Here is a 27,370-nt window from a genome sequence, read left to right on the forward strand (position 1 = left end):
GGACAGCCAGTAAGTCAACATCTGAAATGCTTGCTTGTTCAAAAAAAATCTAGATATGAATGTATATTCATAAATTCATTGATTTCTTGACAATTTGGTGTGTTCTCCTTTGTTTACAAAGGACACTTCTGCAAATTTCATGTAGAAAAAATCATGAGGCTGATGGATTTCCATGGAGTTACGATTGATCAGATCAATCGCAATCGAAACTATTTTTTAGACAGGGCCTTGGACTACTTATCTCTCAAGCTTTCTATCTCTTCCTCATCTCTCTCTCTCTCTTTTCTTTCTGTCTCACTCTTTTCCCAAACAAAGCCATCCTAATTATAAAACACCGAACTCATGCTGTCGCCATACTCTAATTAAAACTTGGAAAAATTTGTTCGAAACTTGCAACCGACGTTCAAGATCGTATGTTATGAAACACTCAAATTTCAGTTTACAAACGCTCATTCAGACTATAAAAACAGTGAACATTATGGACATGTTGCAAGCAAGAAGAATATTACTTTGGAGCATTATGTAGCTTTGAGTCTCAATGGTATGCTCGATTATTATGTTCCGAAGAATAGATCTATGGATAAAGGCAGGAAACGATCATCAGGAGCCACAAACCGGGAGGACGGGAGAGCTTCAGCCCCCCCCCCAAAAAAAAATACAATGTACCAATAACCATCTGATTGTAATTTGGCATGGTCAGCCCCTTCCCCACTTTCAAAACCATTCTGCACCCCTGATTATTATGATCAATAATCTATAACCACGGAATATGATACTGTATTTTATGAGGAGAAATGTAATCTGGCAATTTCAGGACCTGTTTGTTTTATCAATTTCAAAGCACATCTTCTTTAGCAAATTAAAGATGACGCTCTTGAAGTGGATTTTTCGTGGCTTCACCTGAACAGTACAATACTTGAATAAAAGCAGATCAGATTATGATTTCATTTGAATACTACACCACCCCTTCCCCCCCCCCCCCCTCCCCCTCCCCCTCCATGGCACTAAACAGCACAGATTCCAGAATGATCAGGGTTACAAACATACAAGGAATTCCTTCCCTGGAGGTAATATTAGAAGTCCAGCAGAAATTACCCTGCCCCGACCGACCGAAGGAGCGGAAGCGGTACTGAGCGTTTGCTCTTGTAAAGAGTGGTGCGTGCCATTTATACCGATAAGTTTAGAGATAAGGAATAATGGGAGGAAAGACCCCAGGATAAGTACGATGCAAGTGGAAAGGGGGCATGGTTTTGCATACCAACATCAATGCGAGATTGGGGGTGGGGTGCAATGAATGAAAAAAAGCTACATGCGTCATCAATCTTTTCTTATTGTGGAATCCTCTGATATCTCTCGTATCTGCTTATTCATTTACTAATGAAAGGATTTTTATTGTTTTATACGCTTTCATTGTTCACATGGCAGTGTTTTGGTTGTCCTTGACATAATTGGGTCATAAAGAAATCATGGAAATGGGTAAAAATAGAAGACATTTGGTTTGAAAATATGACTAAAGTTCATGTTTCTCAATACGGAGGTACTAGTATTCCATCTTCCAAACTGAGTTGTGAGTACTACTTGCAATTTGATGTGGTATTATTGTGTTTTTGCAGTTTGCAGGCGTATAATACATAAACCAATGATAGACAAGACAATCTAATTCAAATGGGAGCATTTCATAACATAAAACAAATAACAAATGTTACAAGCTAGTGAAATCCTTGCATCTGATTGGCTCAGATCCAATCAGTCAGAAAAATCTCACTGACTGCTTGATTCATGAAACCTTCCCCAGACTTCCAAGTTTTATCTATACCCTGAGAAGAACATGGTCTCTTCAAATTCACTTTTCTAGAGTAGACCTTCAAGTGTTTCCTCTATAAATCTTGGACATGTATTTATAACCCAATCTAAATTAGGGTCCCATCAGATAAGAGTAATGTAAACTCACCTGATATTGTCCAGCATGAGATTGTGTATACAAAGGCATGGGGGTGTTCAGACACACACAATTTCCTTGCAGGTATTTTAATTGAAAGAGTCATTATGATGCAACTTTTAAAGCCCCAATCTACTAATTCAAGTGCTCAAAGAAGGTAGTGTATAATCATAATCATAATTAATAGCCACTACTTATCTTATGGTAGCTGTCAAAATGAACAAATTTACTCAGAATGCTGATAAATTTATGACCCCCCCCCCTGTCCCGGTCTTTTATCATATCCTCCATTACTAGTAACTGGAAATTATATGAAGAAAGCTCTTCATATTTTGAAAATATACAATTAAACCCCATATTCAAAAGACCAAGGATGTATTTAAATTCAATCTCCATACCAATACGATGATATCTGACTGACACAGTGATACTCCTCTGTAAAAAAAAATCAATATAACACACAGACTGGTTCTGTTTCATAACTCAAGTGGCTACCCTGGGTAAATGAAATATTATCATCATAAATTATTATATACATGTACATGTAAGCTTTGGGGTTTCATATTAATCAGCTCAATGTTAAGCAGCGACAACTTTTCCAACTCAAATGAACTCATTTTTGCTCCGAAGCCAAATAGTACAATTCCACATGGACTTGAAATTGGCCATTTGCGGATGGCAACAATACAAGATCTTAAACACCTGCACTTGAGTGACAATCTATAGAATAGGGGTTAAGGGAAGACCAACCAATTCATCTAATTTTCTCGTTCATTTTCGAGTCAAGGGCGAGATGGTGGGGAGGTAGAAGTCAAATCTCCTGGATTGAAGGTTAATTAGATGTAGATTTGACCAGAAATGGGAAATAACAATTTCAGTCGATTGTTGGTTTGTAATCAATAGAGGAGCCGAGTCCGTAGCAGGGAGGGACGGGGTATTGGGTGTGAGGTTCACTCTGGCTCCATCTCAACCAGCCCTATTTTTCAGATTATTCCAGTATTTCTGGGAACCTGTTTCTTAAAACTTTTGTAATAACAAAATTTGCAATAAGAGTTATAAGCTACTGAAATCCTTCAATCTGATTGGCTGAGATGATATTTGTTATAGAAACTGTGCATTAGTTATTATAACAGGACTTTATGAAACGGGTCCCTGATCTGGCACATAATCCCAAATGAGAGCAATCTTGAGATTATTCATAGTGAATATGCAAATATTGAGATTTTTTGTGAGAAAGCATTATCAGAATAGGGCTAATTGTGCCTAGATCTTGGGATTGGACAAAATTGAGCTGATGATGATGGGAATTTTCAAATCTCTAAAGATTCATCCCAAAGAGGGCTGATCCAGTTAGAATCTTGGGATTAGGCAAACCTGAACTATTGGAGATGTTTAATAAATATTGAGAGTAATCCCAAAGAGAGCTGTTCGGGTTGAATCTCGGGATAAACTTGGGTTGATGGAGACCCATCTTTCATATCTAGCAAGGATTGTGGCAGGTGCAGTGTATCTCCAAGGACATAGGAAGATGATGGAGAAAGGGCTGGTAGAGGGGGGGAGGAAGTGAGAGGAGACCTGAGGAAGATATGGGGGGAGGGGGACAAGGAGGAGGTAAAGGGAGGGGGGAGACAGGGAGGAAAAGAGAAGGGATGGGGAGACAGGTAGGAGATGATATCGGCAGGCAGATATGAAGGAGGAAAAAATTAATATATAGTAAAAAGGTGGAAGAAGAAAGGAAAAGGAGCAGGACGAGGAATGGAGGAGATGGGTGAGGGAGAAACAGGAGAAAGATGAAGAGGATGGTAAATGACAGGTGAGAAAGGAATTAGCATGAAGAAGTATTAATGGTGACAGAGATATTGATAGATTGATTGATTGATTGATTGACTGACTGACTGACTGACTGACTGACTAAGTGAGTGAGTGGGTGGGTGGGTGATTGAGTGGGTGGATGATTGAGTGAGTGATTGATTGAGTGATTTATTGATTGATTAATTGATTGATTGCTCGCTCGATTGATCAATAATAGGATATTTGGGGTGGATGGGAATATATGAGAATACATACAAGGGGCATACATGAGAACAGGGAAAATAAAATTGTGAAAAAGAAAAAAAAGACAAATAGATAAAAGCTGAGATGGAACAGGAGTTTGAATGAAAAGGCGATACATGTCACTAGCTGGGAAAGATGAAAAGATAGAAGACAAAACAAGTTAATAAACTCAATGGCCTGTATTCTGAAGTTGGGTTTAACTTCAGACCATGGTCTAACTCTGTACTTAAATTATGGGAAGCCAAATGTTTCAAAATTTTGTTTACAGTGAATGCTTCTCATGTTTACTGTGCTGTGTACTAATTCTTTAATGGTGAAGACAACTGTCATACTTATCCTTCCCAGGCAGGTAATACTATTTTAGGAGTCAAATGAGCTGATACACTGAACCTCTACTGTTAGAGATTCATGTAACAACTGGCTTTCCATAGCTAAACCGCAACTTAAACCAGAGTTTAAATTTAAAACCTGACTTCAGAATACCGGCCAGTGTGTCCCATAATTTGATCAATGTTTCCTAAATTCAACCCAACCTGCAGATATACAGTTCCGGTAATGTCACAGTGCCACCTCTATAGGTGGTTTCAAACCGCCTCGATCACAAGAATCCCCGTTAAATTACGAGAACTTTTTAAGGCTAAAAAATACCCGTTAATTGTTCCTGCATTCACACCGCCCCGAAACACATCCTTCGGGATAAGTTCCCGAAGTTACGAGCATGCGCAGTGTGGTCTGATAAGCAGGCAAGGCGGGAGATTCAAAATCACTAGCCCAGCAGCCACCCACGCCGCTGCGCCCAACGACACGCTGGGATAAAAGTTCCCGTAATTTGCTTTCACATCGCCAAAATACCTGCGACCTTGGAAAAATCCCCACGAAAGTTCTCGTAATTTCGCCAAGTACCTACTATTTAGCGGGTATTTTCTTTCGGGGAAATTACGCGTAGTTTGCTTTCACATTACCAAAATACCTGGTATTTTCTGATCGGGGTAAATTTCCCGATCAGAGAATACCTGGAACTGGCGAACTTCGAGGCGGTCTGAAACCGCCTTATGTCTATGCTAAGTACACTTGCCTTGAAGTTATGTTTTCATAAATCAGGAGGACGATCAATTTCAATATGAATATCAATAAAATCACACCCCTGTAGGAAGAAAATTCATGGCAAAATACACCCTGGTTTGCCATGCTTTACACACAGGGTAAATGATATGGTGCATAAATAAGCAAATTAATTACTTCTTCCCATGGTGATTTACATTTGAATTCAAAAGTTATAAATAGATGAATTCATAAATTCAATTAAATAATATTGCATGATAGAAAACAATACGAATACTGAAGCAAATCCAGAATGTCATAAAAGCATACCAGAATGGGAGTCAAATTCTCTTAATTTAATATACCCTTGGAGCTTCGTCTCTTTCCCCAAGTTTCTCAATCCCACAAGGATGCACATTGGAATATTCCCTTTTTTGGGGGGAGAAATAGAAATAAAAAAAGAAGGGGTAACCTTTATAACATGGAATCTTTTCATACAATTTTGGCACTATGCTCCCCCCCCCCCCAATCATCCCCTGTGCTTATATGAAATCATATGCCCACGACTTAATCACACGACATATGAGATTTCAATCACATGACTTGTACACAATGACAGATTGTATTCATGATAGAAAATACTCTACAAAGACAACTGTTACAATATAGGTTTAAAGGGCAGTACCTGATATCATTCCCCTTGCTTTCCCTACACTGATAAAAACTGGGGTGTTAAAACTGTACCATGCACCCTGACGTGTTAAGATTACACCCTTGAGACTGAACATAACACCAAAGAGTGTAAATGGTACAACCAAAGGTGTTATGATAACACCCATAGGTGTTGAACTAACACTGTACATTGAACACCAGAGTCAAATGACCGGTGTAGCCATCTATGTACACCGGTTGACACCATCGTTTTTGCTGTGTACTTCTGCCTGATGGCACTTGGCATTGAAAACCTTTTAATCGAAAAGGCAGATGGCTGAAGGAAGTAAGTTTACGGGTTATTAGTTCGAAGAGACGATGACGACGGCGAAAGGTGAACCCCAACAAATTAACGCAAGGTAGCAAAGCATGACCTTATTATAATCGTGTTAAGGTCAATAGATACACATCTCAACCAATCTTCTTCCAAATCCAGTTTATCACACCCCAAGAAAAACAACATGTTGATAGGGAGACGAGACTTGATGAGGACCGTGCAAAATAAATAACTTATTAACAGACGCAGAGCACGGAAAACGTGAACTAATAACGATGGCAAAAAAATGGGAAGCGAATGTGACGTATGTCAGGCACTCCTCACACCGTAAGTGCGTTGACATTCAATACCAGCTGTTCCATGCAAGCATCCAAGAACCTTCTCTCATCATATTTTGAGGGGGGAAACGTAGCTGTCAAAACTGACTCTTCATCGCTCTCATGTTACCAATTAGCTACCAAGGCAATCATGCCCGCTACGTGGTTTATTGGTTGGGTAAAGAAAAGACAGGACATCCCCAGCAACATGCAGGCCAACTAGGACACACCTTCGTTCTTCTTTCATGCAATAGTTTTGCAGTTTCTTTTGAGCCCAAATTCCACCAATTACTTGTGAAATATTGAGCAAAAGGTTTGTTTTTTCAACGGAAATTTTGATCCCATTTCGACTATATCTGCTTGTTCCTGTACTTGAACATTAAAATGCTAAATTGGGAAAGAATGCAACAACGATGTACTTTAACTTACTAATCTATTCCCATCTGCGTTTTTGCCAAGTTTTGCCAAATATTTTGCAAATTTACATAATTCATTCTTAAATTGTAAAGATGATCCCTTTTCTACACGCATCAAAAATTGTTAGAACACAACCACTTTTTTTACTTAACATCTTTGAAAACTGTTTCGTGGGTACAAAAAAGTCAATTGATCATAGCTTAAGGGGGGGTGTTACAAGAATATATATATTTGCAATATTTCAGTTGCAAATTTAAAAGTGACAGATCAATTTCAACTAAAGCAAACAATGCATACTGGTTCTTGTTGATATAGGAAGGAGACCAGAAATCAATTGTAAATTTGCCATTGGTTAATTACACAATTGTGCAAAATAGCAATTGATGGCATGACTTACGATTGATATGGGGACCTAAAATTGGCTTGCAATTGATTGCACATTTCTTGCAAAAGCTCCATTAGTCTATTTCGCTCGTTCCTTCCCGAACAAACTATGACTGGGAAACGTCCTTGGGGAGCCGATTTCAAAGCAAATTCAAGTTGAAAAGAAGTCAATATTTCTTGGGAGCGTGTCCAATGTTACAGAGAACATCCCAACAATCACACACGACTACACTCCCTCAATACATGCAATCTTATTCTACCTTGTGTCGCAGAGAAGAGGAAATTCTAGCTGCGAATTTTCTCACAGTACCAAGAATATAGACCGAGTTTTGTGCAATATTCTCATGATATTGCTTCCTCTGCTACTTATATGCTACTAACCATTATTAACATTCATTGAAACATGATTTACAAAGTGCCCTTTCACTTCAGAGGTAGAGAGAGTGCAAAGCTCGAATGACATATTTCAACAATGAAAAAATCCATAAAAAGGTATAAAAACAAGTCAGACTCAAAATTACTTTGATGTTGTAAAAAAATCAAACAAGATATTATTTTGAACTCACTTTATCATAATACAGTTAAGAGGTGACATATACCAGGAATCCAAAAATCTAGGATAAATGGACTTAATGAAATACTTAAAAATGTGGGGCAAAATATCAGTTTGTACAGTTATAAATACTAATGTATCTATGAAAATAATTACAAATTGTGAAAAAAAGCAAAAGAGAAGTCTAATATCAATTATGCTATTATTCCTAGAATTGTAAAAGTCTTGAAATTAGATTTACAAATATTTCTTGTTGCTATGTTGGGGCAACTGTCAGTTTGTACATCTATAAATACTTATGTATTTATCAAAATATCTGTTTTAATGTGAAAAATGCAAATCAGAATTCTAATACTAATTATGCTATTATTATACCTGAAGTTTATAATTATTAGAATTAGATTTACAAATATTTCTGGTTGCTACACTGTAAAACATATTAGGTAAAAATTTTACCATCACGAGAGTAATTATGTGTCCAACCGATTCGGGGCAGTATTTTACCCAATGCGGGTAGCATACTGGTATTGTCCAGTAAGGTTAAAAAAATAAGCAACAATTACTTTTCATCATGCTGAATAGATAAAAATGCCCAAAAGAGATGCCCAATGTTGGTTGGACACATAATTACCCTCATGGAGCACTTTTACCCAGTTTTTTTTTTAGAGTGTATTGTTAAGATTATACAGCTATGAATCCCAATGTATTTAGCAAAATAATTGAAAAATTGTGAAAAAAAGCAAGAGAAGTCTAATTATTCATTATGTTATTATACCTTGGATAACTAGGTCAAGACATTCTTCTTACTTTGAAAAGCAGAAAAGGTCTACTTTCAATTTTTTCTTCATTTTCCTTGAATTCTGAAGTTGCTGAAAATATGCCTTTGAGCATGGAAAATATATTGAGATAAAAGTTCTCATTCTGGGTTACTAATACATCCATAGGATGAAATCAATAGTTCTTACTGCGAAGGAGCTATTATGATAGTATGAGTGGGTCTCAAGGAGCTATCAGTCTGCACATCGATAAATAGTGCACTATTTTTCTCACACAGTGAGGAAGTAAATGAGGAAAATTGCAAATTCATCCACTCACCACATGGTCTACCTTCATTTAGTCTACCTTCATTTAGTCTAATGCCATTCCGCCCATCAACATTTCGTCTAACAACCATATTGTCCAATCATCAATTTGTCTAATCACCGGTTCCTCTATTACCATTTCATCTAATAACCAGTTGGTCTAATACCCATTTTCTTTTCATTCATTTTGCACATTTAACAGTTTAGTTTAATTCTACCAAATGGTATATGGACCAAATGGCTATTGGACCAACTGGTTATTAAACGGAATGGCATGAGACTAAATGAAAGTAGACCATGTGGTGAGTGGAAGAAATGATGGTAGACCAAATGATAGTAGAGGAGTTGGCAATTGGACGAATTGGCATTTGACAAATTGGAAATAAACCAGTAAATGATAGGTTAGGAGAGTGAGGAGAGAAAGAGAGATGGGAAGGGAGAGAAAGAGAAAAGGGGGAGGGGTAAGATGGTGAGATAGAAGTGAGGACAAAGTGGTTGGGGTGGGGTGGGAAGTGATATGCATGCATGGGGAGTGAAGGGGGGGGGGAGAAAAACGAAAGTGACAGAAAGACAAAGAGAGATAGGGAAACAGAGTAGGGAGGGGCAGAAAGAGGAGAGGTGTTGTAGAGAAAGAAGGAAGACAAAACAGACAAAGAGGTGACAGGGGGAGAGACAGAGAAGAGAGGGAGACAAAGAAAGAGAGGAGTTATAGAGAAAGAAGGAAAAGAAAACAGGCACTTGGGAGAAAGAGAGGGAAAGGAAGAGAAAGACAGAAAGCAATGTGATGCAAATGGACAAAGAGTTCAATATGACCGTGGCAATGACCAACGCCAAAACAATGGTGACAGTTTAACAGTGAAAGAACACCTCACGATGATTGTAAACCAGAGAAAGTAAGCGAGAATCTCAAGGGCAATGAGAACTATGAAGGGAACAGACAAAAAGGCCAAAAGACAGAAATAATTCATATTTTAATATTGAATATCTTTTATTTACTCCAATGATTGATGCAGTAGCATATGCAGGAGTTTTCGTAAAGCTGAATGAAATGTTAACAACCCCCCCCCCAAATAAAAATGTCGTCACCACCAGTTCAGTTGAGGTCGTTCTGTAGCTACCCAAAAAAAATTGACAAAAAAAAGTCTTAAAATTTGTTTGGGGGGCTAAACTCCTGTAAACCCCCCCCCCCTGCATATGCCACTAGATAGATGTATCAAAAATTCTTTTAAGTAGTTTTCCAGGGCTCAAAATAATATACCTAAGTGCCATCTATTCCTCTTACCTATATTGAGTAACATGACTCGCCATATGCACAGCCCACAGAGTTTTTTAGTGCATGAAAATTCTATACCATTTTTCGCTGAAGAGCTCTTCAAAAACCTGCCAAATGGTCGCATTCTTTGATATCATGGAACTAAAGCACGGGAATAAATGGGGGTACCTTGTAGCTGGTAAACTGTCCTAGATGTGGGTAGGGATGGAATATCCACTAAAACACGCAACTGATACTGGCTTAATCTTCTCCAAACTAGGGTGAATTGCCACTTGGTCCAATTGCATTTGGTCTATATTCTATAATAAATTTGTATATATATCAGATTCAATTTGATCCAACTGCCAATTTGTTGATTAGCCATTTGTTCTATTTTGCAGTGTCAATGCCACATCGTGGGACATGGAACAATTGTTTTTAAAGTGGGGGCCTCTTCTTTTTACAAGAGGGCCCAGGGTGGTGCAGGAAATTACATGTGAACTCTATGTACGCAAGGGCCCAGACAGGTCCACAGTGGTCTGGAAAAGTTTATGTGAATGGGTCTTGGACCAAATGGTGATACCCTATCCAAAGTAAGCTAAGTAGCTTCACACCCACTGTCCTTATTTCCTCTCCTATAAAATGATATCCTCTATCTCTCATCACCGACCTGGCAGTTAGCCTTCCTGAGATAGCTCAGCTCAGGTGATAAAGGCATAGGAAACATTTATAATTTATCTAGGCTGTCATCGGGAGACGCAACCTGAAATCATGTTATTAGGGCTCTCATGGTGATCATGGATTGTCAAGACATGGATTGATCATGTGTAACATAAGGAGATGTTCCCAATATTGTAGGTTTGTACATGGCATGTTAATACTTAATACAGGGCCAAGATCTGCACCATGCAACATGGACATTTCAACACACTCATCAGTGATGCATGTGGTGGATCTTGGATTGTCAGGGGAAGGGGAGGGAGGTGGGGAGGGAGGGGGGGGGGCTAGTACACTTGAAGGGTAGAGCACAACTTATTCAGCCCTCAATGACTCAATGACTGACAAAAACCAATGCAACAATTAAGGCAGTTTCCCAAAGTGATATAACTCTCGGAAATGTAATCACTTTTTATTCAGGGTGTAATCAATTGGTAACTTTGTGAAAAAATAACATGAAAATCACCAAATCAAGGAATAGTCTTACAAAAGTGTTTCTCCCAGGGTATCCCTCCCCCCAAAAAAAGGAAAGAAATAAAGTGCATGTGCTAAACGGAGAGGAATTGTACAACAATTTATTGCAAAACTTACCATAATCTGTATACTCCTCCCCAACAAAAATGTATCTGAGATACCAATTGGTTGTCAAGGTGATAACGAGAAAGATGAGGGCACCGAGGATGCAGACGATGATGAAGGAATAAACAAAGAAAGGCAGACAACGTTGCCAAAACGTCCTCGGCATCTTTTCCTCCTCCAACCGAATCTCGTCCACGTCCGAAGTCACTGCACTCGCCATTTTTGGAAAAGTTGGCTTTTGGCACCTCCCAGCTGCGGATATTTTCACTGTTTTGGAGCGGACAGTGCACTCCACACTAACTTTGTATTATGATAATTTAATGTTTATCAGTGCTTTTTATCGCAATGAAATCCTTTCCGCACAATTTATTGAGTGGTGACGGTATTTGATGCGACTGCTTTGTTCAAATCCAACAGGCGGATCTTCCTATAGTGGTAAACCCTTTTTGATGACTTGGGTATATAATCTCTTGATCAGCTGAAGAAATGTAACCTTATGCGGACAGTAATCTCTACAGTGTTAAAAAGAAATGTGAAACTGTTGATGATGCGAGCAAAGACTTCATCACAATAAATACAAGGTAGCTGTGTTCTGTTATTATGCATACAGCAGACGCTGAAGGGCTGAACTACCAATGACATGAAATCAAAACGCTGGGATGACTCTTGAGATGCTAAAGATGTCTGCAGCATGTAAAGGTTGGTCTAACGCTGGTTACCGATTTCACCCTTCTCCAGTGTGCTTTACAACATCCTTCCAAACGTCGATGTACCAACTTCAAGACAAATATTGCAAACCGATCTTTATCCCCAGAGCCACAAAGTGACTTGGAGCAAAATCACTCAAAATTCCCCCAAATTCCTCCTCAAAACAAGTAGCGTGCACAGCCAAAGTGATCCAATATCACAAGCCCTCACATGCTTTCAAAGAATTCCAAATCATCTGATCAGGAGATGGAACGTTCACACTCTTGGTATTACCTTTAAATACGATGCAACAAGTATTCTCATACGATATGGGCTTTGGCCAAAGAAATATAATATACCGGAGCAAGGAAACTAAATGCAAGACAAGAAATACAGCAGCTATCTTATCTAGACCAAGTGAAACATTGGCCTCAATTTTTATTTGCTCAATTGATAAAATCTTGATTCCTTGCATACACACAAATTGCAAGAATTTGATCGATATGATGCATGCAAAGTTCCCTCATGATCAAGTCCAGTAGGTTTGGACGCGCAATGTCAAGGAGACAGAAGTGATGAATCCTCGGCTTCCACGCCCTTGATTCTACACCTCAATAACAAGGCGCATCACACCTAGCTCATCCACCGATTTTCAAGCTCAATCCTCGTCTCCCGATGGTTCCAGCGTGCCTAATTACCAAGCGAGCCTGTCATACACAGACGGGTGATCAAAAGCAATGAGAGAAATGATCACCCCCGTTGCAAGATGGTCGGGGAACTTGAAAAGCTGGGAGAGGCAATCGGGGAAGGGATTGAATGGCCTATTGGTCTCGATGCTCAATCTTCCTTGAATTCCAGTATAGAATTCAGTCACATGACTTCACACGGAATCCTCATTGCGATGAAGAGCAACTAGGGGCAATAGATGGAGAATAATGAAAGCCAGGCCAAAGATTTCAAACTGTATAATACTTAGCAAAAATGAAACCAAACTTGCATCACATGACAATTATATCCAAATATACATGTAGATTAAAGGTTGTTACAATCCGGTAATTCTAATTAACTTGGTAGATTTCAACAAGTTGACTGATTCAATTATTAGGCAATCGTCAAGAAAACGGTCCCAAATTAATTATATTCTGGGGGTTCCCATAAAAGTGAGTCCAGGCCTCCCAAGTGTAAATTTGTCATTCCTATTATGCAACTCGGTAAATATCAAACAAAATCTGCCATCAGGCAGAGAGCAGGTATGATATACCTGTCCAGTCTCAAATGAGATCTACTCAGCTTCTTCTTGCCGTCTCTATGCAACATATACAGCTCTTTAGAAGATCTACTCCTCATAATACAATATTTCCATGGCAACGATCAAAAGAAATGTTTACATGATGTGGAGCACAAGAGCTATGACATATATGGCTTCAGACTGAATCCCTGTCGTTCAATTAAAACGAAAAATATTCTGTTACACATTCCATCGCGGAGACAGACCAGGCCAGACAAAAGGTAGAGAAATATATCGGCTTTGATAAAATGGGTGATCAACAGCAACATAGGTTGGAGAAAAGCAAATGCGTTATGGTACACAGGTAATTAAATACATTTCACAGCATGAAGTTTGTTAGCCTTAATAATCCAAGGAGGGTATATACAAGAACTTGAGTATAAAGGGTCGACACTTGGGGGAACCTCAGGTCCAAAGTTCGATAAAGAATAACACCAGACCAGGGTTGGTTTGAACAATTAGGAGAAGTGAGGCCGAATCACGGCACCAACTCTCTGCCTCCTATGCAAGCATACAATAGAGTCGGTCTCATTGAGTTCACACTCTCATAAAACGTTGATTCAATTGGAATGCACTTCACATGTAACACACTTTTCATTTCATTGTCTATACCAGCAGCCAGAAAGCCGAATGGTAACCCATGAAGTTTCTAACCACATGAAATTACGTTTTATTCTCACACGTTACACGCATCACTGCATTTGCATCCAATTTCCAAAATGACTTGCATAACAAAAAAAAATCATCGAAAAATGAGATGGAAGATAGAGTCCAAAGTGATTTATGCGGCCATCCATCAAACAATTTCCAACAAACGGATCATTAAATTCTACCGATATTTGTCAGAATTTCAAACATTCACTTTAACAAGTCACAGGCCTGCACTGTGACAGAGCAACATGCAGGAAGGAAATGAATGTCCCCTTTAGGAGCGATGAAACAAACATCAACTAGTCATGTAATCAATTAACTTTCACTTCTCTTTTTTGCCAACATTCATGGCAGTTTTGATTGCTCCGCCGCTTTAATCCATTAATCACTCTAATTTTCATTATTCCTTTTGTAACTTGCAATTTCCATAATTGAAACAGCAAAAAAGTTGATTGGATATCCTGACAACTGACTCTGACAGGAACTAACCACCCAATCATTACAAATTGATTACAATTCAGCCAGTTTGCATTTGCTCCAGAGTTGAAAAAAGGGTATGCTATTAATTCCAAAGAGATTATTGAAATTTTCAAGAACAGGAAGAGAAAATCTTTCCATATTTTATTCTTTAAATAATTGAATATAAATTCCAGAAAATTTGTTATTTTGAATATGGAATATTGAATTTGGCTATATAGATACACTGAGAAATTATATAAAAGTCCTTTGATATCTACAATGTAATTGAACTATGAATGTTCAATGCAAACATGTGTACATTATCCCAGCTTTATTGCACAATGATTGCTCAATGCTTGTACCTATCATGCCAAATGAGATCATTCACACAGAAGAAAAAGTGTGGACTAAAGTTAATATTCAAACCATAGTTATTCATCCTAATATAAATAGATATAAAAAAAATCGCATTCAGAGGAAGAAATGATATTTGAAATTTTGTCACATGTTTTAAATCACACTGATTTCTATGTGTGTACTAGGAGCCTCATATCAAAGCAAACTACTAAACTTCACACATATAGCTGAAATGATTTAATAATCAACTTCAAATCTCACATACTTCTCTGATTGTAGGATATCTATCACGCCAAAAATAAGCATTCACACATGAAAGAAATATAAAGTGCAGTGTGAAACTCATTAATATCTTGTGTGAATGAGACCAATGATACTGTTCTACCCTTGGGCCTCAATTTTTTTTTTCAAATGCAAGATAAGTGTGAAATGACAATAAAGGCAACAAAGAAACTCCAGTTCTCATGCATTCCAAGCCTTGGAAAGTTAATGCTGGAATCACACTTCCAATAAACTGCTATACACCAAGAAAAAAAGTATCATTCAAAGTTTGACGCTGACAATCCAAATTAAATCACTTCCAATAAATTGCTACACCGAATATAGGTTATGTCACAATTTGAAAGCAATGATGCAAGAAAAATGGAGATATGTACGATCAAACAACTTCAATCTCTTGAATGGAATGCAATTAAAAGTGGGTTGCCATGGCAACAATACTGCCGAGAAGGATGAGAATGGTTGAATTCCTCACTTTTGCACCAAAATGAGATAATAAAATGAAATCGCTGAGCCAAGTGAAGGGTAGCACAGAAGACTTGGTGGTGATGATGATGAACGGTGGTGCTACATACACCAGTTGTCAAGAAAGATGCGGTTGCCGTCACGATGATGCAAGCTCCGGCAGGCAGGCATCATCCGAGTGGGAGGGGGATGCCTGGCTTATCACTGCCGAGGGAGAAACGGCCAATCAGAGCACGACCTTGTATACTCACTTCCCAAACAGAAGAGAGTGTATATCAAAGAACCAGGAGTGCTGTGTTTCTACAAACAATCCAACCATCTCCCATTTCTTCTTCTGAAACCATCTGATCTCTACCTTCTGTATACATCCTATTTCCTAACTCTCTTCATTTGTACCTTTTAAATTCATGTTTCTGTTAAATAGAGATAATTTTATACCATTCTACAATTATGAATGTGACCATCCAAAAAGCTTCCTCCTCTCCTTTTTTCTGTTAAGGTCTCTTTCTCACTCTTTTCATCTTTCTCCCTATGCTCCCCTTCTCTCTATCTCTGACAGACACAACACACACAAACACACACCTTTACTCTCCCTCAATTATTTTTCTTTCTCTCTCCCCGTCTGTCTGGCTCTCTCTCATTCTATCTATTTCCCTCCCTCTTTTTTCTGAATTTCCATCCACCCATCTTGTCTGTTTCAAATTTCATATCATGCTAACTCTCTTAAATATTTATCATCTCCCACTCTCTCTCTGTCTGCCTTTCCCTTTTTTTCAATATTATCATCCAAACGACCTCAGTATAGATGATCAGCTTTTCATTTTGCTGATCCCTTTTGGTATGTCCCTCTATATCTCTCTCTCACATTATCAAACAGGATTGTCCAAAGTATTCAGGGTGACCAGACGTCCCGTATTTCCCGGGATTGTCTCGCATTTTGCTTCTTTGTCCCAGCGTCCTACAAACCCTTCCCGGGACGCCTAATTGTCCCGTATTTCAGAATATTGAACAAAATGTATTAAAAAGTGATGAATTTTCAAAATAACCAACAAATGACAAAGCAGAGACAACAATAAAATCGAAATAAACTTTTGCAAGTTCTGCAGTGATTTTCTTGCTAACCCAATATATCGCAAATGGACTGGCCTCCTGCCACTGTGTGGCAAGCTAGTACTAGCTAGGCATGTAGGATCAGAGCAGATTCTCTCCACCAAACATGCCAAAATAATCACAAATCGGCGGGAAATTTGTATAATTATATTATGGGTTCTCAGATTATCGACTTGGAGATGTAATCTGAGGAACAAGTTATTGAGTTTTCATAACTAGATCTAGTTGTTTCAGCTTTCGTTTTGAGTCTTGTTGTATATGATGCCTTCTGTGTTGAACTTTTTTGTTGATTGTCCCGTATTTCATTTTGTGAAATCTGGTCACCCTGAAAATATTCTCTACTTGCAAAAGAAACTCTGTGCTTTTGCAGTAGCACATTTGACTTGGTGCATATGAAACTATGAAACAAATTCTGCTTGAATGATAACCAAATAAATGAATGAACATGAGTCACATTTTACAAAGTCCAGCAAGACAATCGCAGCAAGTGTTTCGATAACAATAAACAATCCATGTTATGAGGTAAACTCCTTGGAATATGGTATATTGTATGAGGGGTATTGTGATTGCGTGTTATAACTCATAAAATAAAGTATATTGACTTTGACTGCAGTACTACCGAGGGTGGGGGTTGGGGTCACCATGCCCATAAGTTCATTCAAATTTGTGATATTAGACAAAGTACATGTACATGTAGGTACATTATACAGTCAACAAACCTGTCTATTAAAGCCACGTATCAGACGAAATGGTGAGTGGATAAAATGGCAATTAGACCATGTGGATAGTGGACGAACTGATGGTAGATCAAATGGTAGTAGACGAGTTGGAAATTGGATGAATTGGCATTAGACCAACTGAAAATGAAACCCACTAAAAATCAGACAGATTCAAAAGGAATATACTTTGAAATCAAATACAAATAATGAGCAAAGAAAGCTATTGGATTTGGTTGAATGATAATTATGTGAAGAGACTTACTTAATGATGAGCTTGCTCTAATAGGCGGATCCACTTTATTCGTTAGCACACAGGTATACGTTCCTTCGTGCAAGTTTTTATCAAGGTTTCTTATCAACAGCTTCACATTACGCCTGTAAAAAATTAAACATTTCAGAGAAAAGATATTAAAGAAAACAATAAGTTTTGGTCATGTGATTATATTGTGGAAAATAAGGCATCTGAGAGTCAATTTTAACTCGATTTATTTTCGTCAACCAAGAAATTTTACCCAATGTTCAAAACGTGTATTTGAATATTTTAAAATACCTGAATATATACATAAACATAAAAAAATAGAATTATACTTTGAGAAAATAATGAATCATTATAATATAGACCTGTTATCAATAATACAACTGATTTCTGAAGTAGTGGATGCTATAAAGAGTGTCGAGTCGCCAAAAATGATAAAAATTATAAAAAATGTACTGCAAGTCATTCAAAAATTCATATATATCAGTTATAGGGTTTACAAATTATGTCACAAACTCACTTTTCCTTCATTATGTTCAATATTGCAGGTTATGAGCATGACATTACTTGACTCAACATGAACAAATGCAGTCGATCAACTTCTATCTAAAATTTTATCCTTATTTAAAGGCATATGCTAACGTTGTAGACATGTAATTTAAAAAAAAAATAAAGGAGAGATGAAATGTGTACATGAATGCCTTTCTGTCAACCTAAAAACTCTGAAACCAACCCAAAAATTGAAAGAAATGCTTTTGATACGTTATAATTGAAGATTATGTGTAATTTAATAATTACAACACATAAGTGTATGGATTGAATTAAGATGGTATTTCCGGTCACTTTATATTTCACTTTTTTGAAGGACTGAATAATGATTTTCGCATGCGATTTTTTTCTGGGCTTCATTTTTGTAACATATTTTGTAACATATCACAGGCGTAGGCGACAATTGGAACCTTTAATAAAGAACAATTGAATCTCTAAAAATATGAAGTGATTGACTTTCTTTTCAGATGATAAATTGCATCTAATATAGTAAATGTATGGATAATTCTTTTTAAACTTTTGTTAGAAGAAATTCAAGGATTCGTATGGCAGTCAACTTTGATAATTTGATTTTGAAGTATAATACATGTAGGTCTACAGGTCCAGATTAAATTCGTGTTTGAAACCCTTTGAAGTCCAAACTTCCAGTGCACACTGCGATGTGACTGCACTCAGATCCAATTGCAACAAGTTGCCCATTGCATCTCAGTGCAACTGCATCACAGGCCAGCACTAAAATTGCAACAGCTATGCAACGTGCTGCATCTCAAAGGTACCTCCTCTTTCATGCATATGTTGTCTCTGCACCAGCAAATTGGCCGTGACGCCATCGTCTAGGGATAAATGTGATTTGCTCAAATCACCAAAATTGCAGAAGATTCGCAGGAAAATTTGACATATCACAGGTCTGAGATTCATCTGCAAGAAATCGGAATGCAGTTGCAGCACTATGCAGGTTGGCAGATACTCTACGATATTGATGCAATCTGATCGTAGGCCAACCTGGCCAAAGATACACATGCGTTGGGTTTGAAGCCGCCTCCGACGCGGGCCTCAAGCCTGCAATTTGGTGCGCATATACTTACACCAGACATGCCAGAAGTAGACTGAAACCGCTTTGAGATTCTTTATCCATGACTATTCAAGTGACACATTTGCCCATCTTTACGTCAACAGTAATGTCTAATTCTACATGTAGTTCAGTGGTCAAGCCGCCTTTTAGGTGTACTTAGTCCGGTCCGGCAATAAAAATTAGTGAGCATATATACATACGTTAGGCCGACCTCAGTCCACCTTCTGACGTACTTGGGCCTTAGTTATTTTGTTGCATAGTGTGCCCTGGGCTTTAGCCGTAAAGTATAAAAGTGTATGGACAAGCAAAAACTGTGGTGTTAACCGATGTACATAGAGGACCACGCCAGTTATTTTACACCGGTGTTAAATTGGTGGTGCTAGTTTTACACCTATAGGTGTTAATACAACACCTATGGTTGTTACATTAACACAGTTTGGTGTTATGTTCAATCTCTAGGGTGTTATTTTAACACCTCAGGTTGTGGTCCTCTATTAACACCAGTTGGTGTCAGTTTTAACACCACAGTTTTCACAGTGTCGGTACATGGATACTCACTTTGATGGTTTGATCTTGAGCCTAGGTATGTCATTATCTTGTAATCTCCTTCCATCTCTCTCCCAGTACATAAGGGGCATAGGCGTACCCTTCCCCGCGCAGGTCAGGAGAAGTCTGTCGCCCTCGCCCATTGACTTCGGTTTTAATCTCTTCGTCAATACGGGAGGCCCACCTGAAGATAAGAGAAAAAGATATATATAAGTTTGATTTGATTGATAAATGAGTTTTGTACAATGCCTTTACATTTGGAAGTAAAAGGATATTACTTCACTTACATTCATACAGACTTTACCCTCTATTATTCGAAAAAAAAATATCAGTCTTATACAATGGAATAAAAAAAATAATTACTAAAAACAAGATAAAATACATAAATTAAACAAGAAATTATGTATCCTTTATTCAGGGAACATACAATTTTTTCATAGCAAGTTCAAAAATAAACTACAAATCAAACTATTGAATTACAATGTTCTACTTCAAGGGAAAGAAATGTGTATCATTAGTGTGCATTAGAATATCAGTATGAAATGCTTACCCTTTTGAGCAAAGTAGATCATTTTCAACATGACACTTATGGTCGGGGGAAATTATTGACTCATTTACATCAATACTGTTTTATTTTCTATAAATCACTGTCAAAACAGGAAATCCAAAGATAGGTACTTTTCTCCTTGAGTCTACCACTGCAAGATTTTATATCATCTCATATTGAGAGCCATGGCATTGAAGGGGGAAAAATATCAAACTGAATCTAAGTCAGGAAGGAAATAAAGCCATAAGTAGAAGAGTGCCATCTTGTGGTGAAATACCATACAGGGAGTGAGAGCTTGAGATGCAAAATCAACTCAAAGCTTTATTACATCCACTGTACTGTATTTGTTAACCATGAAGTGTCTCATTTCATTTAAAAGTGTATTGGATCTGATAATCAATTTTTTTTTTCATTTTGCTGAGACATATTAAATCAAACTGAATGTTGCTTTGTTTTCACCTCAATATTTTATTGTATTGCTACTGTTTTCTTTCCTCCCTGTACTTTTTTTTCGCATGAAACGGGTAACAATTAGGCCCGTTTTGAAAGTCCATTTTTGATGCACGTGTACACGGCGTGTTTTTCGGTCGTGTACACGTGTACACGTTGTAAACACTGTGAGAGTGAGTTCTGTTTTCATGTCGACACGGACCCGCATCAATATGTCATAAAAAGGGGTCTATATAGCCTAAGTCACGGTTTTAAAGCTTACCTGAGAAGTTTGAAGTATCAATCCACAAAAATTGGTGCAAATTAAAAGTTTACTCGGCTTAGCAGCGCATTAAATTAATAAAGAATGCAAAAGAAAATCAGTGCAGGGCCCTAGCTATCGCCGACGCTCGGTGGATGCGCATTTTGTATACTGTACCGTACATGCATGCACAGATCGCTGCAGAATAAGTGTAACTGAAGTTATCGATTAATTTTCATTATTATGTTGCCAATTTGAAGAGCGTTTGTTGTAGGCTTGTGTGCGAGCGTATAACACGTAAGTTGTAGCGATGATCGCTATCGCAATTTGTGATTCTCAAATTGACTCTGAGTGTGATTGAGCAACACTTTCGAGCTTTTGAGACCGGAGCAGACCCATTTCGTGCCGATTTCGTGGTACAAAAACGTGAGTCTCCAGAAAGAATGTGGATTAAATTGGCGACTTTGGAAGTGAACTCACTCTGGATTAATTGAAATATGTTGACATATTAGTAATTAAAACATGTGCAGTGTCTGAGAACTAAGATTTAATGTGAGGCTGTGAGCTTGTTTATGCAGATGCTACATGTACCGTGTACACGGTGATGGAATTTAGTACACGTGCACTGACTTGACCGTGCGTGTACACGTGTACACGTGTACCCGAAATGGGCCTAGTAACAATAATTGCATTCATTTCTGTTTATCCATCACTCTCCCTGTTTTTCCATCTGTCTCTCTCTCTTTAATTTTCTGAGGATTATGATTGAAATGTCTCTAGTTGGTGTGTTTGTGTAGGCTTAATTAATTATCAATAAATCATTAAAAATCATGGATTCAAATTTAGTATTCAATTCTAGTATGTATTTTGTTTTTTTCAGAATAATGGTATGTGACATGCACTAATCTGTATCAGAACTAAACATTAGTATTTGTTTTGGTTTGGTGATCAAATCTTGTTTAATAAATAGTTATTCTATATTACTTTAAGTGCAAAACAGTGAAGTAATGGAAAATTATCATTGTGCTTAACAAGTTATTAATAAACTACTACTACTACTCTTATTACTACTACAAGTAGTCCACAACTCTATTTTCAAAGTAAATAGACCTCTTCAAGAAACCAGTTCAATTTCATCATGCCATCTTCGTCTACTCTAGTTTCCTGCATATAAATATCTGGAAATCCCTGAGAGACATGGTGAACATGTCAAGACCCTTTCCGCTTGGAAGGAAATCTCAACCCTCATACAATCCTCATCACTTGGAATAATTCCACTTGGGAGACCCAGACTTCAGAAAACCTCAGACAAACTTAATTTCCTGGAAATTATATCCAAATTAATTACTGTCCAAGTCGTATTGCCGCGGAGAAAAATCATCAATTTGCAAAAAAAAATAAAGTTTCATATCATATGATCTTAATAACACATGCGAATACAAAAATCGAAATTCATTCATTTGGATTGAAGCACAAGTTAAACTATGAACAGGTTGACAGCAGCAACAGGAGAAACTCATCATTACCTGTGGCAGCAAAGTGCACCAAGATCAAAAGCTGTCTGCCGCCATCTCTTGTTTAGCAGGTGTACAGTACAGGTGAGTTACACCACATTATGGTAAATCATGAGTATAACACAATTTGTGATCACTTGTTACAAAGCTCTACATGTAAATACCTCTATATCCCAATCCATTTATTTACATTGATCAGCTGTCAAAGAGGTAGGGAGGGGGGGTAATCTTATTTGAACCCCCAAATTAGTATTAAAAAAAAAACCTTGTAAAACTGGAGAGGGCTGGGTGGTAGTAAGACAAAATTGGTATTTCTATTTGAGGTGCTACCTTTGTACATTTTATATTCCAACATCTGGAAACATTTCATTGATTTTACAAACAATGTGCAAAATTTGTAAATCCTGAATTATCAAAGAAATACTTGCACTGTAATGAAATTCTTACAGTGTCAAATTTCTTTTGAGTTCTATCAATTTGAGAGAGTGGGTGGAAGGAAAGACTGAGAGGAAGGGAGAAGGTGAGAAATTGAGGGATAGAGAGAGAGGGGGGGGGGGGTTCCATGACATTTCCTCCAGCGACAATTGCTCAAATGGAAAATCTACATAAGCCAAACATAAAGCCTAACCTCCATAACTAATAAACCCTAATCCTAATCTTTACATCATTCTGAACCAAAAAAATTTATTACAATCCTCACTCTAACCCTATGCCTTTTGAGATATCAAGACCGGAGCCAATGTTGTAATGCCGGGGGAGGGGGTGATCATGTTCTGAAGACACAAACCACATGAATTTGGAGTACATCGCTACTTTGACCACTATCAGAAATATTCATCTCCGATGGAAAGCAACCAATTGAATTTGGGGCTGATGTCTTATTATGACCAGTCCCCATATTCAATCGCAAAGCTTTCCATTGTATGTTATTGGGCGCAGAACTATTTCATCAGATCGAAGAAGTGAAATCTATTTCTAGAACGGACACTTTGCTGTTCCTCTTCCGGAGTCCATTTAACCACACACGTGTAATGAGAAACAAAGATGATATCGAAATTTCGTTCTGATAATACCTGAACATACCCAAGAACTGAAATAAATTTCTGGAATGGACACTGTGCCATTGCCCTCTTCCAGAGTCTTTTCTGATATTGGAAAAACCATGGACCTAATACCTGAAGTGAACGCAGCAAGTGAAAAACTATTCCTTGAATGGACACTTTGACCTAACATATGTATTTGTGTATATATGAAAATGTCATTCTGAAAATAATTGAATACACCAAAAGGGTGAAATCTATTTCTAGAGTGGACAGTTTGTCAGTGCCCTCTTCCAAATCACTATCAATGATATAGAAACGTCATTCTGATAATACCTGAACACATTAAGAAGTGAAATCTATTCATAGAACATACTATTTGCCATAACCCTCTTCTGTTATCCATTCCCAACATGAAAACGTCATTCTGACTATATATGAACGCACCCACAAAGTGAAATCTATTTCCAGGAGCGACACTCAAACAGCACTCTCTCAAGTTTTAGTGGAGTCAAGAGAGCATCCGTTCAGAATTCGAAACCACAAAGATATCAATAGTAACGATGATGAATTTATTGCTATAAAACACCACAAAGGAATCTATCCCCTTTTATAAATATTCATCGAGACAAGTGCCGGCACTTGTGTGGTCAAGATAAAGGTATTTCGAGTCTTTACTTATAGCTATAAAGAAGAGTGGAACATTCCAACACCAGTGTACAGCACAAATCAATAGGTGTTCTCTTTATAGATCAAATGATTTTGTTTGCATTTTTACTCTGGTGGTCGAGTGGTTCTGACTCTTGCCTTTTAGTCCAAAGGTTGTTGGTTCGAATCCCAGCCATGGCATTACTTCCTTCAGCAAGATAGTTATCCACATTGTGCTTAACTCCACCCAGGTGAGGGTACGAGCAGTTTCCCCTGAAATGTAGTGAGGTAATCCACTGGTGTATGTTCAAGCAGTAAACCGAATGTTCAAAGGGGGGGGGGGGGGCTGGGGAATGAAATACACATATTCATATATTGTCATCTAACCCCCCCCCCCCCTTGAATAGTGTGACACCATTCAACAGTGAATTTATAATCCATTCATTCAATTCTAAACCATTTTGCATTTTGACCCCCCCCCAAAAAAAAAGTAGAAATAAGATTTCATCTTCTTTTTAACACTTGTTTTTGGCAAGAATCTTCAGGAAAAATTCATGCTCGAGTGGGTCAGCTACCTGAATTTCTAGCAAGAGATCCGCTTTCACGTGCCGGACTCTTCGCTTGCACAGACTGGGCTATAAATATGCCACAAATCATTTTTATAGGTCATAATTCTATGGGAATGCATCAGAAATATCTGAGCCAGCATGAGGCTAGGAATTCACCGACATCGGTGTCTACGTCAATGTACTGATGCAATCCAAACAGTCTACGAGTGGGTTCGACAACAGCCAGGACCTGTGAAAAATGTGCAACATTTTCTCCAAAGACGTAGAGCGCTATTTTTAAATCGGTATCGGATGACTTAGATTCTCGGGACAGGGTCCTGGGAATCGGCACCACGTGTCTCGAGTTTTGACTCTGCATTTCCTTCAGTAATTGAGCTAGAATCAACTACCTGATTAATGTCTTTAAGAAAATCTTAAAGGAGACGGTACACCAACACTTTCAAGAACTCCATCTGAAGCTGAGATTGGGAGAGTGCCCAAATGAAGACCCACAATGCACCATGTTTCTTGTGCAAGCTAATATACAGTGGAAGGATGTCACCTATTACAAGTCAAGACCACCACATCAAGATGTTGATTTGAATAAATACAGTGTATAGAGAATATTTAAAAGCACAGAAAATTTCATCAAATCAGATATAAAATACAGTAAGAAAGTTATAGAAAGACATTTTAATTACATTTAAATCTTTGTTTATTCCAACAAAATTAACATATGCAACACAAGTGATATGGTAATGAGAGAGCATATGGTGTCTTCAATACTGTTCTTTTGTATATGAATTATGCATAATATTTCATTTTTGCAGATTGGATAATACAGAAGCTCTTCATGAAATTACAATCACAATATAATTAGGTTGCAACAATGACAATTTTGTTAAGAGGGGAACTAAACCTTGTTTCACCATACAATGATGAATACAAATATTTCATATTTCTCATAATAAATTAAAAGAGAATTGATGAGTGGGTGATGTCATTGGTTCCCTTATTTGCATACCAACCAGGATGTGAATTCAAAAATTTTGTGGAATTGAGTGAAATTTAACAGTCTCATAACTTTTTTAATTTTACAAAGATATTGATAACATAGTGTCATATTTGTTTGACTTTCTGTTTTTAGGCCTATTCAAACATTTTTGTTGGAGCAGACATAATTTCCTTATTTCATTACATATTTTGAGGAAATTTCTAGTGGTATACCCGTCTGATTTCTCTCTGTTTTATTCAAAACCAACATTTTGTTGCGGTAGAAGTAGCCTTTAAGATTCAAGATTCAATCAAGAAAGTGATGGTAAATGGGGTCAAACCCTCAAATTAAGTGAGTCACTCTCTAGGGTCTGAACTGGAATAGACTATAAATCCTGTTCAATAGACATGCACTCTCTTATTGTCAAAACAGATAGGCCAATGTCCTTGGTGAGGAAGATCTCGATAGTTTCCTAAAAAGGTGACAAGATTTGGGTTCATGAATGAGCGCACAGGGCAGACTGAATGATAGGGAAAAGAGAAGGAAATGACGATTGTCAAAGTGGTTACCAACTCCTTTAAGAGCTGAAGGCCAAGTCTAAACATGCCTCTCAAGCAAGTTGGTTCAATGAAATAACAGAGCCAAGTAGCAATTTTTCTTAATTTATACCAAAATAAAATATCAAAATAACTTGTCATGATGTTCCAAAAGATTTACTTAGTTTTACAAGACAGTGAACAGTATATGAATGGCATGGATGATATCCAACCGCCAGAGCCATAGAAATGGCAGAGCAATTGATGTAAAAATTCTTAGAGATGGAAATATTACTGTAGCAGTACAGGAGTAAATTTCCTGATTAAGGAGTAGGGTTAGAAGACAATGTCTATACAAACAGGGTCATGTTGAAAAAAAAGAAGAATGAAAGAAAGAAAGAAAGAAAGAGGACAGTCAACTAAGCTAAGGCTGCGTTCAGTCAACATTTTTCGCTGAGAAATGAGTTTAGTCCATGTGTTATGTGACTATCTGAAAAGTGGACCAAATGCTTGGAGCCCAAGTGAATATAATCAATTCTAAGCCCAATAGACCAGTTCAGAGTTACCTCATGGGCGATTTTGGTCAAATGACCTTTCATTTCTTTCATTACGATGGGTAGATTTCAAAGCAAGATATGATGTAAGCATGCCTTACATAGCAGGATGGAGAAATTGAATAGACGAGGTGACTAGAATAGCACACCAATGAACACTCTATGAGTAATGAAGGTATTTGCTGCATTTAGCATGTTGTTAGAACAATGTACTTGGCCATCTAGAGGACGCATTATTGTTTTTTGTGGATCTAATAAAAAACACAATTTAAAAAAAATACCGGTATATGAATAATCAAGAACATCTTAAGTCAGTGCTTGTGTCATTTAATATTGAACCACCATGTTAGTTTAGTACAAATGACATAGGGGCTCCAAATCTTCCAAAATTGCCGCTGGGTAGATGATGAGCCAAGTTTCAGCAAGTCACAGTGGACTCTGTATGATAAGCCATCTGCTGAAGACTTGACACTTTCTTGAGGAAATGAGACCAATTGATCGCAGGAAGTGGCCTGGTACAGCGGGAGTTTCTTCCG

The 27,370-nt window shown here is 37.7% G+C and overlaps 1 protein-coding gene across 5 annotated transcripts in view; it reads right to left on the minus strand.

Moving 5' to 3' along the window:
• The window catches only part of LOC121431606 (delta-like protein 1), a 77,144-nt gene extending 62,858 nt beyond the window's left edge, over positions 1-14,286 (minus strand). Inside the window, exon 1 of one of the 5 annotated variants that reach the window (XM_041629170.1) lies at positions 11,337-14,286. In XM_041629170.1, the coding sequence (XP_041485104.1) occupies positions 11,337-11,544 (208 nt within the window). In that variant the 5' untranslated portion in view covers positions 11,545-14,286. The remainder of the gene's footprint in view (positions 1-11,336) is intronic. The other 4 variants (XM_041629169.1, XM_041629173.1, XM_041629171.1 and 1 more) reach the window with 4 other exon arrangements.
• Between the last annotated feature and the right edge of the window lie 13,084 nt (positions 14,287-27,370).

This window comes from Lytechinus variegatus, chromosome 18 (genome assembly GCF_018143015.1).
Source record: "Lytechinus variegatus isolate NC3 chromosome 18, Lvar_3.0, whole genome shotgun sequence".
NCBI classification, from domain to species: Eukaryota; Metazoa; Echinodermata; class Echinoidea; order Temnopleuroida; family Toxopneustidae; genus Lytechinus; species Lytechinus variegatus.